The sequence below is a fragment of the Salminus brasiliensis genome, chromosome 21, assembly GCF_030463535.1.
Source record: "Salminus brasiliensis chromosome 21, fSalBra1.hap2, whole genome shotgun sequence".
NCBI classification, from domain to species: Eukaryota; Metazoa; Chordata; class Actinopteri; order Characiformes; family Bryconidae; genus Salminus; species Salminus brasiliensis.
This window is the reverse complement of record NC_132898.1, coordinates 6,174,720-6,194,735: the sequence shown is the minus strand read 5'-3', so window position 1 is coordinate 6,194,735 and position 20,016 is coordinate 6,174,720. Positions and strand designations below refer to the sequence as shown.

General features: G+C 40.9%; 1 protein-coding gene across 1 annotated transcript in view; it reads right to left on the bottom strand.

Annotated features, from left to right (window-relative positions):
- The window catches only part of megf6b (multiple EGF-like-domains 6b), an 83,743-nt gene that overhangs the window by 26,581 nt on the left and 37,146 nt on the right, over positions 1 to 20,016 (bottom strand). Inside the window, exon 5 of the mRNA XM_072665862.1 lies at positions 12,487 to 12,609. Within this exon, the coding sequence (XP_072521963.1) occupies positions 12,487 to 12,609 (123 nt within the window). The remainder of the gene's footprint in view (positions 1 to 12,486; positions 12,610 to 20,016) is intronic.

Sequence of the window (20,016 nt, the reverse complement as noted above, 5' to 3'; positions counted from 1 at the left end):
TCTTTGCATGTAAACACAGCTACTGCTTTCTACTGGTGGCTGAAACCTGCCTTCTTTAAATGATAGATGCTAAATACCACAAAAGTAAAGATAAACAAGGCTTTCCTAGATCAGGTTAGGACCATTACGCCTGGTTTCAAGCTTGTCTGTCCGGTCCAGAGAAAACAAATGAGGGATTCAAACATGCAACCTACTGGAGGTGCAGTCAGTGCGGTTTCTCTTTTGTTTGGCGGTGCGGAGAGAGGAGCTGCCAGCTCCTGAGGGTGACATTTCCCATTGGGAAGGACGCAATCCTAAAATGACTCATTCTTCACCAGCTGGATCCACACATGGGTAAGTCTCTTGCCCCGTGTGTCTCTGCTTTCTCTTCAAACTAAATCTGCAATCTCTTGTGCCAATGTAAGCACTGTTCCCTCCAAAGGGAACCAAAAGGCTAGTGTGAGCATAACTTTTGCCCATATAACTATACTTTAACGACTAGGCTTGTGATACTGTATCTTCATGCCACCGCTGCAGGACCTTTATCTTGTTTTTCCTGGCACCATTTTTTCATCAGGAGCCATCCTTGGGTAATGAATGCCAAATGGTTTACAAGTCACTTTATAGAAAGGCTTTGCAACTTCATTTCAATCACTCAGTCAATCATAAACAAAACCACTTCCATGAAACTCAACAGACACACTGTTAGTTTAGCTCAGGGAATGTTGTTTTGTGTGTTTGCCAATTGGCCAGATGTGTGCCATTAATAACCTACAGTATGTAAATGCAGTCGGGAGAATTCTTGCCTCTGTAGGATACCTGGCGTTGAAAGGAAAGTAAATATGGGGGCTAATAGAAACTGTCTGATAGATTTACCTATGTGAAACTTGATTAGGTTTACTCACCATTCTATCAAAGCACATAAGCAATATTTGTAAGCTCTCTGAAACTGTACATGTGAAAACGCTACAGTAGATGCAGAGACTGAAAGGGTATTCCCACATTTTAGTAGGATTTAGTTAGAATCTTTGACTAGGCCAATCCAAAAATGTACATTTCTTATTGTTTAATCTCTGTAAAGTAGACTTGCATGGGTGCTTTGGATCATTGTCTTGTTGCATGACCCAACTGCTTGAGCTCCAGCTCCAGCTCACAAACAGATGACTTGACGATCACAATGTCTTAAAGAATTCACTAATGCAAAACAGAATTCATAGTTCCCTCAATGGCAGCAGGGCATCAAGGAGGTAATGATGCTGCAAAGCTTTCTCAAACCATCACACTTCCACCACCATGTTTCACAGATAGTATGAGGTTCTTACTTTGAAAAGCAGTGTTAGGTTTTTTCACATTTGAGCATGAGCATTTATATTCTTCTTGGTGAGGAATAATTTCTATTGTGCTATTCCATCATGGATCCCAGATATGGTTAAGTAATGAACATTGACCTTTGACCCTGCTATTTTTGTTCTTGGATATTTGTCACTTTATGTCACTTGTATGATTTTAAACCTGACAGATTTTAGGAGGATTTCCCCACATGGAAAGACTGATAACCGTTCCACAGTTCTCTTGGACAGTAATTGTGGTTCAGTGGAGACCTAGAGCCTTGTGGCTTTGTAACCTTTCCCAGACTGACAGGCATCCACAACCTTTTTTTAAGGTCTTCAGGAATCTCTTTCCTCTGTGGTATGATGTATTTGGACAACCTGATTTAAAGACCCAATATTAGATTTAGATTTGACAGGGCAGGTCAAAATGAAGACTGCAAGCCCTCTTTAATCAGTGTGTGTAATAGCACGTTGTCCTGTTATTAGGATATGATTATGTGTTTTACTTTTCTGTCAGATGAAAAATGCTCTGCATGAGCCCATGAAGCAAATGAAGAATAGTTCAAAGAGCGCATCCACGCAAACAAGGGCCAGAAATGTTTCATACTAGCAGATTTAATCAACCTAAAACAATACTCTACCTAAATAATATGTTCCAAAAGCTTGTCTATACAGTTGGCCATGAGTGAGCCGCACCCATGGCACCCACTGAAGCTCCACTAGAGGCTGTAGTTCACCTTTAAACAGCATTTTAGTAAAGCATAGCTCTTAAAGTGTCTATGGGCTTCACAGGTCTTCAGACCCACCAAGCTAACCTTTACTATAAGCACTTTTTCTACCCCCCACATGCTGTAGTACCAAAACTGTGGAGCTGGAGCTGTAAACTCAACCCCTGCAAGCACAGACTGCGACTCCATGCAGGAGAGCTGCCAGACTTACAGCTTAGTTTCCATTCACACAGCATACTTTTGTTTGATTTGGGGCTTTAACTAAATTACAGAAAAATGTGGGGCTCTTCTCCACAAATAGTTTTAAAAAAAAACATTGGATTTAATTGGTGTGGGACGAAAAGGATCACACAGGGACATTTAAGCTGATTTAATATCACTCTTTCGTGCTCCTGCGCTCCATTTCTCCACCATCAGTTCCAAACTAAACCAGCATGATCTTAAACTGAAGGGGAATTTGGTCATTTCACTGTGGTCTACTGGAACACTGGAATAGAATACAACACATATAGTACACAGAAATGAAGAAGAGTTGAGTGACAACACTGTCTAACAATATTTTAAACCAACAAATTATATATATATATATATATATATACACATTTTTTTTTTTTATTATTTTATTTTTATTTTTTGTTGTTAATTTAGGTGTTTAAATCACTTTAGCTCAAATAACACTATGTGATCGCTGCATGTGGTTAGTTATTTTTGGTTCCAGTCATCAGTCGGCTCCAACAGAGCTACTGTTCTTAAAAAATGAATGGTGGCTGCAGAGTCTAAATCGATTGCAAAATAGTTTTTTTTAAAGTTTCCAAAGATCCAAGGTGTTGAAAGTCCGGGAATACTTAAAATGAGCACAAATCAAATAGGTAGTTTGTACATCGATCCGATGGCATACCACGGCAGCACTCGTGCAACACACAATGAGCTGAGGAGAAAATACACATGCTCTATTTTGGACAATGGACCACAAGAAACGGCAACACCACCATAACTTGTAAGGAAAGTCATTAATACACTAGAGCACAAACACTTTGATAAGAGGTATAAATACCCCACTACACTGCTGATGATAACACTGGAGTTTCCTGTCTAAACCTACAGTTACACTTTAACATATAAATTTTTACCTTTTTCCTGCCTTATACAGTGACAAAGTTTATAGTGCCAAGATAAAAGAAACATTTTGGAAGATAATTAATCATTGAGATTAATCGATAAAGGAGTCAATAGATTAATCGATTGAAAAATTTATGTTAGCGGCAGACCAAGTAAAAACAGAGGAAATATCACGCATGATGAGACAGTGACAAAGTTTATAGTATCAAAATAAAAGAAACATTTTGGAGGATAATTAATCATTGAGATTAATCCATAAAGTAGTCAATAGATTAATTAATGTTAGCGGCAGACCAAGACCAAGAAACAGAGGAAATATCATGGAGAGGAAACATCAATGTTAGATATAAGTGCAGCGAGATTCAGTGGAAGTTTAGTGGAGCACCACCTGCCTCTCTAATGTAAGCAGACTCCAGATCACTTCATCACTGATTCGTCTTGGTGACAGGAGTTACGTGTAAAGCCATCTGTTATTTTTCTGGTGAAATTCCTTTCTGGTGAAAAGCCATTGTTTTCTTCAGTTATGAACATCTGAAGAACACAGGAACTCTCCAGTCAACAGTCATCTTGCATTTTCTCAGTGTTTTCACACAGAAAGAGCAGAACACTGCCCCAGAACTCTAGTTTCAACCTACTTCTCCTACTCCTTTCCCCCACTGTTATGTAACTTACGAACAACTCAGCCAGTTTGCACTGCTTTGCATGTCGTTACCGACTAGTAATCCTTAGTGTAAACATCTCCATGTTTGGAACACTGCAGGTCTTCTGTACACTGTGTGAATCATTTTGGATGAATGGACCAATAGAAATGCACTAAATTACTTGAAATAAACTCTTATTGTACATTAATTTCCATTCAAAGCTCAGAACATCTTTGCCTTATGCTGTAAAGTCACCATTTTTGAGATACATGTTTTTCATTGGACAACGACAATATAATATGTGGTTGTCACAGCAGGCTCTTGGCTTTCCACTACTTGTTGTGGACCCTATTCATGCAGGGTCCTCTATGTTGTCCCTTTAAACATAATTTCCCACATTTAAATTCAATTGAAACAAGCTGAGAAATTCTGTTGAAGAACTTTTAATCAGTTTGTAGGTTGTCCTTGTTTAAACTTATTGAAAATGTTATCACTGTGGTCTGAGAATCTTGTTTTTTTAAAGGAATCCGACCAGACTGGCTACTCTTAACTCCCCTATTCACTCGTTCAAGTCCTTTATTGGAGCACTTTTGATAGGTACAGACAACTGCATACCAGGAACACCCCACAAGACCTTGCTGGTGTTTGGGAGAAGTTCTGACCTGGTCATCTAGCCATCACAATTTGGCCCTTGTCAAAGTGTCTCAGATTCTTATGCTGGCCCATTTTTCCTTCTTTCAACATATCACCTTCTGACCTTCACTTGCTGCCTAAAATATATATTCCACACTTTGACAGATGCCACTTTAACAAGATAATCACTGCTATTCACTTGCTATTTCACCTGTCAGTGGTTTAATGGTAATATTATGGCTGATCAGTGTAGAGAAACAACAGCAAGAATTTGCAGGAAAATGAGAAGAACGTTCTGAACTTCAGCACATCCAGCCTCTTTGAACCACTGCTGTAAGCTATTCTAACGTAAACCTCCACGTCTGCGTCTAACGTCCAAAATAAACACATCCAGGAAGGTAACAGGGAGGGCATTCTGTAAAAGAAACTGTATTTTCTGTCTTCATGTCCTTACAGTTTTACTAACTGTGATAGCCAACACTGAGGTCTACTTGGCTGAGTAAGATATAAGGCCAGCCAAGTATGCACTTGCTGCAACCTCAGCACAGATAAACCTTCCATCCTCCCTGAGTATTATGAGGGAAATGCCTGACAGTATCACTGCACTAAAGACTGGAGTGGCGGGCCTATCTGGGTGGTACACTGGGAGTGAATGATAAAACTGAGCTTGTGTCTCTGAGTGGAGAAGCACGCCGCCTGCAAGAAGTCCAAACCGGGCTTTCTGCCCAATGCATCTTTCAGTAGATTAGAACCACACACATACACAACCAGACATAGCATTTCAAAAGCTGTCTGCAACTACTTGAGAGCCATGAGATGATGGAGAGTGAAGGCATCTAAAGAACGGATGAAGAACTACACAAACAGTTGTTAAGTAACCAGAAATGTTATCATTAATCTCACATGAAATATTATTTTCTTTCAAAAAACTTCCTTAAAAATAAACCAGAAGTGTTCTTCAATGGCGTTGTTCTTCTTAGAAGAATATCTTAGAAGAGCATCTGACAAGGATAAGGATTTAATAAAAAAAAACAACAACAACACTGACCTTGTCTCAGGTATCCCATGTTGAACCTGTTATACACATGGAAGCACGGAGGCCTATAGCAGTTCCTGAACGGTTGCCAATAGCCAGAATAATAGGCACTCTGGACAGGGAAGAGATAAAGTCCAGTGCTGACAAGACACAGGAGCCACCACCTGGGTGATAACATGGTGAGGAACCTTTCGGTCAGGATGATGAACGTGAGTGTAGATACGTGCAGCAGTCAGGGAGGCAGCAGTCACGGTGAAGACAGAGTGAATTTGAGTTGTCAGAGAAGAAAAATGAGGACCATGAGTTTTTATTTTCCTTCCACCCCCCCCCTCTCTTTCCCTCATATACATATATTAGGACTTCCTTTAGCCCTCTCTCTCTCCCTCTCTCTCTTAGACCTCCTCCACAATGTTCTACCCATACCCCTCCTTTTCTCCAACTTTGCACTCCTGTCTCAGTCTTGAACTACATTCATAAGATTTCAGGTACATCCATTTAATCAATTCTTTTATATAAAAATGTAATACATTTATCGGCCCCAACTGCCAGTCACACATACTGTAGGCTTTGAAACTCAACATTCTTCCCATAATTCAATCTATTAGGAAGAATTTTTGAAAATTACATTTAAAGCCTCATAAACCACCAAACCGCCTCTCTGAGAAGGTCCTGGGCGTGGTTTTAATATTCTAATGGACGTGCGTGACTGACAGGCCTCTATCACTAGTGTACAGCATCTGTTTATGTTACCATGGCGATGCACACGGCCTTGAGACAGAAGAGGTTGCTTGTTGTATTTTAGGCTTGTCTTTGTCTTTTAGTAAAGCATCTTTATTCTTATGGGTCATCCTGTATTGTGCCTCAATCAACAAGAAGAAAGTAGTCCAAGCTGAAACACTCCTTCTAACCTCGGTGTGAGTGGGTGGAGCTTACTGGAGCTGCAGCAGTGCAGACCTCTTTGCTCATAGGTGAGAGACAGGCCTTCAATGACCCTTCTACAACCTGCCAATCAGAAGAACCCTGCTGGTCCAAATGGGGGCGGGGTGGGACCATTAGTATTTAAGCTGTTCCATGAAGTAAGCCTGTTAGCTTCCTGGCTCATTGTTGGGTGGTTGGTGGCAGTCTAGGCTACTAGGCTTGTTTGTTGGTTGATGACCATCTCCTAGGAAGAGGGAACAGGGTAGATGTGTGCGCACCTACATTGTGCCCACCTAGCGACAAGATTGTCTAAACACATCAGGTTAAAGGGTGGGTACCACCCCCTGTATTTGTTAGTCTAGCCCAGTGTAGCTGTGGGTTTATTGCTGTAGTCAGGTTAGTGTAATGTTTTCTTATTTCCTGTCATTTTGGTACCGTCCATGTTCTCCTCTTCCCTCTGCCCCTTATCACCACCGTGTCTGTCTGTTCATCTATTTGTCTGGTCTGACGTGATCCACGTGTTTGTGTCCTGTAAAGCCTTGTGTGTTTAATTAAAGTACCTTGCACCCCTCACAGTTGTTACTGTTCCCACCCCTGATCCCAGCTGGAGGAGGCTAACGCACTGTCTTGAGGTTCTAACAGATGTACCACTCCACTCACATTTCCACCCCGATTCATTCATGTTCAGGGTGGGAATGCACATCTGTGTGCACTTTTAAGATCACAGTTTGCTAACTAACAAGGCACACTAGCTAGGCATATCTTGGCCTAGCTTCGGACAGCCTTTATTGATCATGCTGACATGAAAATTGCACACCGGATAAAAAAGTAGCACTACATACTGGCAGCAAAATGACTTCTTTCCACATCAGTTTTCATGTCATAAATATGCTTTCAAAATACAGATAACAAGTTTTGACATTTTCGAGTTGATTGACTACGCTCCCACACGCATCCATTACAGGTAATGAGACAAATCAAACATCACAGAGACGCCCAAATCTTTAAGACTGCGTCATCGCTTTAAAGGATGAGCTGCACACATGAGTACTATTTGCTGCCCGCTCTCGGCATGTGATGAGACAGAAGTTACAGGTGTTTGATCTTGCATTCCTCAGCGTCTTCAGTGCGCTCTTCTTTTCTTTTATCTAAGAATGCTGTGCAGAATATGAACGCAATCAAAGGAAAATGGTAGCTAGGGAAAGCACAGTTTCAGTGCTGCTGTGTGGTCACTAGGGTGAAACTGTTTTTGCTAGGTGGTTGCTATGATGTGCCAGGTGGTTACTAGGTTCTTGCTATGCAGTTGCAGAAGAATCCCAGGTGGTTGCTATGGGGTTGGTAGAAGGCATCTGTGGGTTTTTTGGTTACTATGTGGTTATAATGGTATCCCAGACAGGTATTCTAAGTTTCCAGGTGTTTGTTATGCGGTTGCTAGGTTGTTGCTAAGTAGTTAATACAGTGCTGCTATTTGGTTGCTATGGTGTTGCTAGGGGTTGCTATGGTATCCCAGATGGTAGATGTGCTAGGTGGTTTCTATAGTGCTGCCAGGTGTTATCCCAGGCAGTTACTTTAATATCCCAGGTGTTTGCTATGGGGTTGCTAGATAGTTGCTAAGTTTGTTAATCTAGTGCTGCTATTTGGTTGCTATGTTGTTGCTACATGGTTGCTATGGTATCCCAGGTGGTGCTGCCAGGTGTTATCCCAGGCAGTTACTTAATATCCCAGGTGTTTGATATGGGGTTGCAAGATGGCTGCTATGGTATCCCAGATGGTTAATGTGCTAGGTGGACCTATGGTACTACTTGGTGGTTGCTATGGTGTTGCCAGCTGGTTGCTGTGCCAGGGTGCTGGTTGCTATAGACTTGCTTAGTAGTTGCTAGGTGGTTGCTAAGCAGTTGCTATGGTGTTCCAGGAGGTTGCTAGTCTGTTGTGGCAGAAGTGGCTGCTGCCATATCTAAGGGGGGTTGTTTTTGTTACTAATGAACTCTTGATATAAGAATGGTGCACAAACTGTTGCACCCCACAAACTACAAAACTCACAAAACTGTACACAAGCCTTAATCACACAATCAAACCCAACAATGTTGTGTTGAAACCATAGTGATCTGCTCAGAAAACTGGCATATGTTTCTTCTACCCCAGTTTGTTCATGTACCTTTAATTCTAGATTATTGGTGAATGTTCTTATCACCTGCACCTTCACACCAGCTCATTTCCAGACTTCAAACAGCTTCTTCACGCAGACTCCTCAAACTTGGCCTAAGCTGTGGAGCTGATATGAACTTCACCCAAAACACATTACAAAGTGTCTCATTAATAGATCTGTGACATGTGTAAGATGGACCTTTCAACCAGACAAAGCCCAGTTGCTTGTTCAAGCCTGACCCACTCCAGACTCGTCGTTAGGTGCCACGTGCCTACATGCCGACATGTCTGCTGGGGAAGAGTAATCTTTCATGCCCTTAAGTCAAGTCTGGGGTCGATTAGAATACACATTCCAGAAGTAAGTCAGGGAGGTGGTTTGGGGAGATACTGGATACGGTCAGAGGAAGATAAGAAGCTGATGGGGTCTGGAACGTCCAATCAAATCATTTCTTTACAACTGACAAGGAGCTGGAAAGTGTTAAAACTCTTGCAGGTTGGAGCTATTGCCAGTAATGACTTTCACCTTTTCTTCTTCAAAAAGCTTTCTATAGTTCTGTGAGTTCTTTTGAGATCTATCCACAGAATTTCTATGATTTGAGTTTAGGCTGGTGGACTGTGAGGCCATGGCAAAACTTTCAGCTTACGCCTTTTGAGGATGCCCAGTGTGTATTTTGAGGTGTGCTTAGGAGTATCATCCTGCTGTAGAAGCCATCCTCTTATCATTTAACTAAATCCATTCTTCTCTTTACTGATGAAATGGTCCCTGTGCCACTGGCTGCAACACAAGCCCAAAGCATGATCAATCCATCCCCCTGCTTAACAGTTGGAAAGGTGTTCTCTACATTAAATGCTGCACCCCAGGTTTCTCCAAACATACCTTTGCTCATTGCAGCTAAAAAGTAATATTTTAACGTCAGCATCTCAGGACTTGTTTTCCAAAGGCATCAGGCATGTTTAGATGGTCCTATAAAAAATCTTATGCTTCACTATGACCCAAAAATCACCAGTTTGAATCCTGGGTAATGCTGCATGCTGCTGAGTACTAACGACTGGGTTGGGTAATTAGCTATCTAAAATTAGTAAGGAAAATTTGGTCAATATTTGCAGGAACAGCTTATACTCTTCAGGTCGGAACACTGTAGTGAGGATCTGATTGCATTCAACCACACAAGCCCTAGTGTGGTAGGGTACTGATGTCAGATAATTAGTTCTGGCTGACAAACTCCACTCCAACTCATCCCAAAAGTATTGGATGGAGCTCTATAACTCAAGAGAACACCGTTTCACCACTTCACAGCCCAGTACTGGAGGGTTTAATAGCCCTGTATCTGACACTTGGCATGTGCAGCTGCTCTGGAGCGTGATGTTTTATTCCTCAAAGCTTTTACATGGAGATTATACAAGCTGTGTGTGCATTTTAACACCAATGCCATAAAATAAGAGTGGTTTCCAGAAACATCAGGACCTTTAGCATAACTCAAGATAAGCAAAGAAGTGAGTGACTTAACCGATAGTTTGTTTATGGTTCGCTTTACAAGCTCAAATGCTGTATGTAAGTGAACCGACACATTGGCTACAGTGGAACAAACATGGCGAAGTTAGAACTGAGAATGACACAAACAGTCAGAAACTACGGTTTCATGGAACAGGGAAAAGAAGCAAGCTGGGAAGAAATCCTGGCATCTGAATTCGAACTCCCGCTACACTGCTGGCACTCTGAGTGCTGACGCTCAGAATTTAGTCCTGAGTTCACAGTGGAAGCATTATAAGCTGGCAAATGGCTCAGATCTATAAACTGATAAATAGCAGTTCATATCCATCATGTGATCACACAGTATTTATACAAATAGAGTTCTTTTATATGAGTAAAGCTGGCAGAATATGCTCTTTTTATACAGGTTGGTGTGGCTCTTCGACTCAGAAAGCTAAAAATAATATTTGGACATTAGTCTGATCATTAAGAAAAAGTAAAAAGCCACTTACCATTACATAACACAGTCACACAGAAGTAGATATGGAGATGAAGGCAAGCTCTTAGCTCTGAATATGCTCACCAATGTGGACCAACGTGGAGGCAATGCTAATGTTCAGAATTCTTCTAAAATCTTTAGATAACTTCATAACAATAACTGGCAACACATCACACCCTTTCCTACTTAATTTCACTTCATTTAAAGTTAATTTACTTAATTTTAATACAGCCATAAAGAAGAATCTAACTACACAGCCAATATGTCCAACTTCATTTGGTTAACATATTGGGTTCCAGTGTCCTGAGGCTGTAGTGAAGAGGTTTCTATATAATAGTACAATAGGTACAGGATTCTACACTGTCCAATTCATTGACAAGTGATCTGTAGTCATTTCCAATTCCCCTGTCACATGATGCCACCAGTGCTAGGAGGGTGAAGGGTAGCATGCGCTTCCTCTGAGTCACATACAGCACTACTTTATGCATCTTTTTGAACTGTCGCTGAAGCAGGGATTATCTGGACAGCAGAAAATGAATGTCAACTGTCAGTTCTGGCTAGCATAACAGAGGGAAGGAGGAGAGGGAAGGCCATCCTATCCACCCAAAGAGCAGAGGCATCACCAGGGACTGAACCACTGCGCCACTCTGAAGCCCAGAGCATAGTGTTTTAGTCACGCACTAATGAAATATACAGATTGAAAGATTTTACATGGTGCCTCATTTGTCCATTGCACATGACTACAGTGGCTTAAGGAAATCTAAACTTCGGATAAGCTGTGGCAATTTACAAACACTACTTTACTATCAGTGGCGAAACACTGATCTCATCTCAACTCTTTCCAGATATACACAAATAAAGCAAAACAGCAGGACATTATTTACCCCAGTAAGTATTGTGTTTCACATCTTTCTATTACTGGAAACACCGCAGTTAGGGGTGTATACAGCTAAGCAGTGGCTGCATTGAGGTTAGTTTTGTAACGGTGGTTACATACTTCATGAATGAGCATCATCTAAACCATAGAGACTGGGGCATTTCATTAAGCTCCCATCAGCTCTATTTACCATATAGGAGCATTTTGTAGTTCTGTTCTGTAGCATCCTTTCACCCTCCTGTTCTTCAATGCTGAGGACCCCTCAGGACCACCAGATCAGGTAGTATGTGGGTGGTGGGTCATTCTCAGCACTGCAGAGACACTGACATGGTGGTGCTATGTTGTGTTGGTATGAATGGATCAGACACAGCAGTGCTGCTGGACACTTAGCGTCACTGCTGGACTGAGAATAGTCCACAAACCTGAGAGATCCAGCCAACAGCGCCCTGTTGGCTACATCCCGTCAGTACTGATGAAGGACTAGAGTGTCCAACATAAACAAACTGGATGGTTGGTTGGTGGACCAACTAGGTAGGGGTGGACAGTGAGAGGACACAGTGTTTAAAAACTCCAACAGCACTGCTGTGTCTGATCCACTAGTACAAGCGCAACACACACTAACACACCACCACCACCATGTCAGTGTCACTGCAGTGCTGAGAATGATCCACCACCCAAATACTACCTGCTCTGTGGTGATCAGTCCTGTGGGGTCCTGACCATTAAAGAAAAGGGTGAAAGGAGGCTGACTAACAAAATGTGCAGAGAAACTGATGGACTACAGTCTGTAATTCTAGAACTACACAGTGCTTCTATATAGGAAGTGGAGCTGTTAGACTGTGAGCGTGGAAAAACAGGGAGGTGGTTTTGATGAGTGTGTGTATATATGTACAGCATGCATGGCACACAGAGTTTCTTTGAGAAACTTTAGGACTCCAGGCCTTGAACAAGTATCAAAAGTCTAGTGTGAATACAGTGCACAGGACCACGTCCCCTGGGTCCATATCTAAACTCCTTAGACTAGACCTTTTTAAACGACAAAAGGTCACCCCAGATGAGGTTTCAAACATGCAACACTCATTCGCTAACAGAAGACGTATGGAGCTTACCTTGGCAGGTCTTGCCGTCCTCTTTGAGTTCCTGGCCCGAGGGACACTTGCAGTAGAAGCTGCCAATAGTGTTACAGCATAACACCTCACATCCTCCATTAGTCTCCTCACACTCGTTGACATCTGACAGAAAGAGCAAAAACAGGCCGCTCAGAAACCTGGATACAGGGTTCACATTTGGTCCCATCTTCATCAAGCTTCCCAGAGTGAGAATACTGATCTGGGATACTTTTTACACACCATTGACATTTATATTATGAAGGTAGACAGACGACGGCAAAAAGGGTATGCTGTGTTTTTTAATGGAGCAGTGATGGAAAGTTCTATCACAACCAGTGTCCTGGCTACAACCTTGGCAACCAGAAGATTAACCAAAATGTTCTCAATAAAATGTCAGGACTGTTTCATGCGGTTTGGAATCAGTAGTGTTGGAAATTCGGAACAATTATCAAACCATAATATCCTGTTTCCGTCCTGAATCCTTCCATCTCAAGAAGGTCCAAGTAGTCCTGGGAGAGGCAAAAGTAGCAACTTCCAGAGTTTTAATTTTCCGATGCTGTACACTGGCAGCGGCAGGCTAGTCACATTTTTGGGTTTTACTGGATTTACACCACTTATGTTGGATTTTACTACTTTTTTGCAGTAGCTACTGAAAATGAGGTTTGAAGCTTTGATTAGGAGATCAAACTGATCTTAATGTAAATGTACATGGACAACATCTCGATCTGGGAAGACAAAAACTCATCCTGTTAAAGGGAATATAAGCTGGGAATATAAGATCACAGTCATTTTGAGCTGCCAATGATAAAGACTTTTTCAAAATATGGCCATGACCACTGGAATAGCTGAGCAAAAGAAGTTTACTAGATCTTCCAGAGGAAGCAAACCCAGTCTTAGGCACAGTGCCCAGCCCAGCGAAGTGCAGCTTATGCCCATTTACAACCGCCCAATTACACTGCACGCATGCAACTCTCCTCAAACACATGGAGAGGTTTATGCTGCTGTGCATTTCCCAAATCTCAGTAAACGCCTCACCACATTGGCCTCCAAGGAGCAATTCCAAACTTGTAAAGAGGTTAAAGGAAGAGGGGGAAATTATATGTGTTCTTCACGGATTTGAATGCCACCTTGAAAAGTTCATACAATTACAAGTTGATAAAGTGTTGTGGTGCTAAAAAGAAAGCTGTTTCGAAGCTGCAATATCTAGATTCACTATGTCCAAATGTTTGTGGACACCCCTTCTAATGAATGCATTCATTGCATTCACACTTTTAAGTTGCACCCATTGCTGACAGAGATGTGCAAATGCACACACACAGCTTGTCTAGCCCCCACAGAGAAGTGCTGCCTACTGAATAGGCCTAGACTGAATGCAATCAAATCCTCACAGCAGTGCTCTAAAATCTAGTAAAAAGGTTACAGTTACTCCAACAAAAAGCAGAATATTTTTTAATAGCTTTGATTTCAGAAGAAACAAAGGAGGTACAAGTGTCCCAATACTTTTTGTTTGTTGTGTGCAGTGTAGTGTGAACAGTACAGCAAATCTGACCATTTTGGAAGTCATGTAATGTGTACACGGTATAAGCAAACCCGTTTTGAGTGACAGTGATGCTAAGTTAGAGGGTGAAACTGAGGTCATGGGTCACTAGTGACCAAAGGTAATTAAGCATAGAAAGTTAAATTCAGACTATTTATGTAGGGATCAGCTTGACAATGCTAGGCCATATATATTTTAAGTAAGCTGTCTTCCACATACAAAAACCTTGTGTGAGGTCTTGCCCTCTGCCTGTTCCTAGGTCAGTTAGTAGATCAAGTACATGACATAGAGGCCCAGAGGGAGCTTAAGTGCCTTCATCCATCCCAGACCACACACACTTCACTGGGATAGGATGGCTCTTTCAGAATGACCCATAGTGAGTCAAGGTCAACAAGGTCGTGGGTCTTATCGGCCAACTATTGTTTAGCTATGATGGAATCTCAGCATTCGGCCGCCTCAGCACAACTTAAAACCAACATACAAGCCATCCAGCCATCCAAGGCCGTTAAGTGAATGGAAACCATTGTTGACAAAACTCCTCAATTCCAGATGATGGTCCAGTGGACCTCTGAAATCTGAAATGCCTCGGTCGCCCAGAGTGTCTAGCACAGGATATGCCCATACTTGACTCCAGAGGTCAAGAGCAAGAAGCTGTTTAAAACACGTTTGGCATGCACTGCGCTGGAATCCGAGCTAATATCCTCAAGGTTAAAGGTGAACAAGGAAAGAATTTTCATAGGAAAGACTTTAATATTTAGGCCTGACAATTTTCTTCTTTCACTACTCAATTCCTACTTTTCTGTGGTGTGTTGAGGAGTGACGTGGGTTAACAAAACTTTCCCTGAGCTCTGAGATAAGAAACAAGTCAAGAAGTACATAACATGATGTTCACAGGTTAGATACAGTTCCTTTGTACCCAAACAGAAAAAAACTCCAATATACAGACGATGGAACTCAACTGCCAATAGAAATGAAGAGTTCCCAGACCCCTTGATGAACTTGCCTAGCGTCCAGTGTATAGTGTATATATGCCCCCAATTTCACCACCTTTACTTCTCCATTTACATCTTATAAATTCATAAGCCAGACTCTCCTTGAGTGACAAACGTGCTCTTTAAAAACGTCCACAATTCCTTCCATTCCTCTTCAAGTTCAAAGATACCTCCAAACCCCCTCGCTCATTTTAGGCCCAGACTAAGGGGTGTATTCCACTGATATCTCTGGTCTCCTCAACAGCACATAATCGACAAATAATTGGGACTGCTGTAATGTCGAAATTATGAGAGGCGCCTGGCAAATGGGAAGCAGGTCCGTTTTGCCTTGAGCCCTAGAGGCAGGTGGATCACGAAGCCCAGACAAAGCAATCAGCAGCCTTCCCACGATAAAGGTCAGGGTCAAAATCCGTTGCTTCAGGCCATGAGGTCCGCAGAATGTTGAGACAATATTGCTCTATTATGTTAGATGGGGTTATTTAGGGTCCTGCTGGTTTATTAGAAGACATCCGTGTCCCAAGGGTAGGGCGTATAGCATATGGACCTGTGACACTGAGAATTTCTAAATTTCATGGTAATAAATCTATTTGACTCGATCTAACCCTAAGCGTAGACTTGAATTTCCCTCTTCTGTAGCTTCAGAATATCTCAGTCAGCTTGCACTGTTGTCCATCTGTCCATCTATTTCCTGAATGAAAACAGTGCCTAACTAACTGGTTATTTCTTTGTTTGGCTCCTGGTGAGTCTTTTGAGTTTCAGAGCATACTTCGACTTATTCAAAAAGCTCCTCAGTCTTGCATGGTCACTGGCCAGTTAAAATCTCACTGAAACAAAGTCAATTGGAATGACTAGCATTTTGATCATTTCAGAAGACATTAGAATAAAATATATCATTTGAGTCTAGCTCACATCTTTGTTTTTGAAAACTGTTTAACCACTGCCAGAGATCATAAATGTATGCACTGTGTAAGTTGCAGGCAGACAATAATAACAGAGCTAGCCAGAACTATTTCTCCTGTCAGTCATAGAACACACTTTCAATCACAGTTTTTTAAGATAAGATAAGACAATTCTTTATTATTCCCACAGTGGGGAAATTCACAAGCACCACACATTTAGTGTTCATTGTGCATAAAGTCAAGAGCAACACTAAACTACCAATAACTTTGGAAAACTGGAAATGAGCAGGAGCTGCTACTGCTGCAACAGGCTGCCACCTCCCCAGCACCAGCTAATTGCTGAGTTCATGCTTCTATATAAGATGCCTCTTCAATAGGCTGTAGTGTGACCTAGCAGAGCCTAATAGCTCATAAACGTCTCCAATATATACCTAACAGCAATGTGAGCAACAGCAGATTCAACCATCAGTTTTAAATATATATTTCACAGTTTGTTGACTGAAAGGAACAGTCTACATTAACAAAATTGAAATTATTTGTTAGCCATGTCACAGGAAAATATGTGCAAAATTTCATTAAATCAGTTGGGGAAATACTGTCATTTCATTTTGGACAAGGTCTCAGATCTTATTCAGCAAATCAGGCCTGAGGCATGTCACCAATTTCTAATTAAGAACTTTCAGCTGAATCAAATGTTCAAGCTTTAGAAATTCCCTGACTCTTCAAACCTGGGCATCTTGAAGTAACTGCAAAAGGACTGTGGAGGTCAAGATGAGAGCTGCAGGACGAGGAACGCCGCTCAAAAATGAAAAGAACTGTTAAAAGGCTGAAAGAAGGATGGCTCCTAAAACAAGATAATAATAAAAATACAGTCATGGGGTACTAAAACTTTTTCCCAAAGGATGGTTGGTAAAAATGCTCATCCCATATGCCATGCTAACAGAGCAGTCAATCATGCAGCTCAGAAACATTAGTGCTTAATGCAGAAATCTTTAGCCAGTGATGGATCAGCTGTCACCCAGGCAGACGCACCCCACTCATATCATAAACAAAACTGAGAGATAAATCAATGAAAACATGTAATAGAATCAAAACAAATTGATAAAGTGTAAAGTAAATAGGTAGTAACTGATAAATTAATATAAAAGACAATAAATCATTAGAAGCTTTCTTTTTTAATGTATATGGGTTCTGCAACAATTTTAATGCCTAAACGTCTTTCGTATTTTGGATTATTCATTTTTTAATTCAGATCTTTTTTACTAAAACAGAAATAAAATCTACATTTGTTATTAATGTACATTGATTTATACAACTTTTTTGTACATTTACATTTACATTTACGGCATTTAGCAGACGCTCTTATCCAGAGCGACTTACAAAGTGCTTTGCTATTTACTGTACATTGAGTTATACAAATTTGTATTTTTTAACTTTTAATTCTTTTAAATCTAAAGTTTTAAATCTGTGCACTTAAAAGAATTCATTGTTAATTTTATTAGCTGTTTCTGTCCAGTGTTGTCACAGGGTGTTTACTTTCCTGGATTCATGCATTTAAACAAGCCACTGGTCAGATTTACTGAACCTCCTGTGAAGCTCAGTCTTTGGGCCAAAGCACGTGAGCACCAGACTTTGGCCAATGCTGAGTCCAGGCAGTTCCAGCCATCCCATCAGTTTCAGGACTTAACAGTTCTGGATCTCTTTCGCTGGAATAGCAGCATAGTCCATAAACACATTCATTACCTTAGAGGAACTGTTACCGAATGCCAGTACAAGCTGTAGAAAAGCTGGAGACAACAGTCAGCTCAGGATTTTGTTATCCTAACGAATACCACACGACCACCAACGATACTACAGCAGCCTGGTCTCTCAGTCTCCAGTCCATGGGCTCTTTGACTGTACTTTGAGTACTATGGTCACCTTATTGACTTCTGCTTAGTAATGTCTAAAGCTTAGAGGTATCTTTGAACTATTAGTCTATTCTAACTAGTTAAGGTTTTGCTTGGGTAAATAGCAAAGCACTTTTGTAAGTCGCTCTGGATAAGAGTGTCTGCTAAATGCCGTAAATGTAAATGTAAAATGACTGGTGAAAAGATTTGTGTGCTTACTTTCCAGGCTTGCATTGTATGACTTGCTGTAATGAAGCCAGCTAGGAAGGCTGCTCTGTAGAATGTAGCACTGATAGCTTGGCTTTGAAGAATTACACTAACAGAACACAAGCCAAAGAAAACCACCAGGACTAGATAGCATCAGTTGATGCTGAAAAAATGGATTCATGAAAAGAAACAACTGCCAAAGAATGACACAACTGAGTTCATCATTATATTGAAGATTAGATAATTAGATAAATTACATGGATTCAGTGCAGTGACACACATTAGCAGCTCAATCAATGTTTTTGAGGGTCTAAAAACATTAAACCAATTAAAAGGTTGTTACCAATTAAAAGGTTACCAACACGGTTCTTTATGGAAACAAAATTGGTCCTTTTATTGCAATTTTATTTCTAATAGTGTAGGCCAGTTAATTTTATGATTTATTCCAATATATTAAATTCAGCAAAAATGAGAAATTGTGTCTAAAATGTGAAGATATGCAAGATTTCATTAAATCAATTGGGAAAATACTGTCATTTCATTTTGGACAAAGTCTCAGATCTTATTTAGCAAATCAGGCCTGAGGCATGTCACAAATTTCTAATTAAGAACTGTCAGCTGGATTAAATGTTCAAGCTTTAGAAATTTAGAAATTGTGTTTAAAATGTGAAGAAAAATTCCAGGTTTGTTACATGTAGATTATCAGTTCACCTACTCTCACTTTCACACAATCATCAAAATGTGTCACTTGACTACGGGTATCTAACCTTTTACATAAGATTGTATTTAAGCATGTTAAAGAGCATGTTCTATAAGACGGGCAAGACCACACAAAGCCTGGAGAGATGGGGAAAGCACTGACCCAGAAGAAGGAGGGGGGGTGACCTATAATTTAGATACATATGGATGAGTTCTACAATGTAGCTGCCACCGTCAGGAGAACTGAAAGGCTCCTGTGCACCCTCGTTTTGGATCATCAGAGAGCATACACTGCCCCCTGCTGTTGGCCTGATATACATAGGTACTCCACAAACCCGGATTTCTCAGAAAAGAACTTTAACTGGAATAAGGTTTTCTAACAGGAATGTTCCCTAAATTGCTTAGCTAGGCTTGACTTTGGGAATAGGTTATCTGGTTAAAGGAGAAATCCTGGGGTGTGAAATACGTACCTGTTAAAGGTACAATGTCTTGCTCACGCTTCATTACCACGCTTAAAAATGTGTGTTTGATCCGTGTTGAACGTCTTTCTCCTTCTCTCTCCCTCTGGATTTCCCTTATCTGATGATACAGGAGTTTAAACAGGGCATTCTGCTGTTATACACTTCAGTGTAAACTTCACACTGTTCAGACACTTCTGCTGCCTAATCTTAGCCATCTGTTTATGTTAAACCATGCAAAGAATTTCAGCTTTTAACAGGTCTGTCTGCAGCTGTAATGTATGAAGGTCAAAAGCATGTTTGTTAACCAGTAAGACATTGAGGTTCAGCTTCCAGTAACCACTTAAATTCAATGCCTCGGTTTCTACCACTAGCATTCTGATCTACATATGCATAGCATTTAGTTTAAGAGCTGCTGGGGCTTTGAACAGTGTTTAACAGTATGACTATGGTTGTCTCAATGCTGAAGAAGAGTTTCCAAGAGTTTACCACATTAAAGCCTTTTTCAATGTGAAAGAATGGATTAAAAGAAGTGTGGCTCTTTGTCCAGAGTAGAGACTTCTGATGATTTCTGAAGAGTCTTCATCCAGTAAGGATGATATTTCATAATCACTGTGAAAGACTGCAGAGCCAAAACAACAAATGACATACTGACTGCACTTCGGGCTTGGCTAATGCTAGCTCTGAGAAGCACTTATCAAGAAAATAAGTCAGAAATTCAATCAGGTTTTACCTTAAAAAAGGAGTTCTTCAGTGAAGGTCATTTTTCTGTGGTGTGGATGGCTCTTTGCCTGTTCGAATGGTTCTCCAAATACCAAGAAAACATCTTGCAGCAGTACTTTGTTTTAA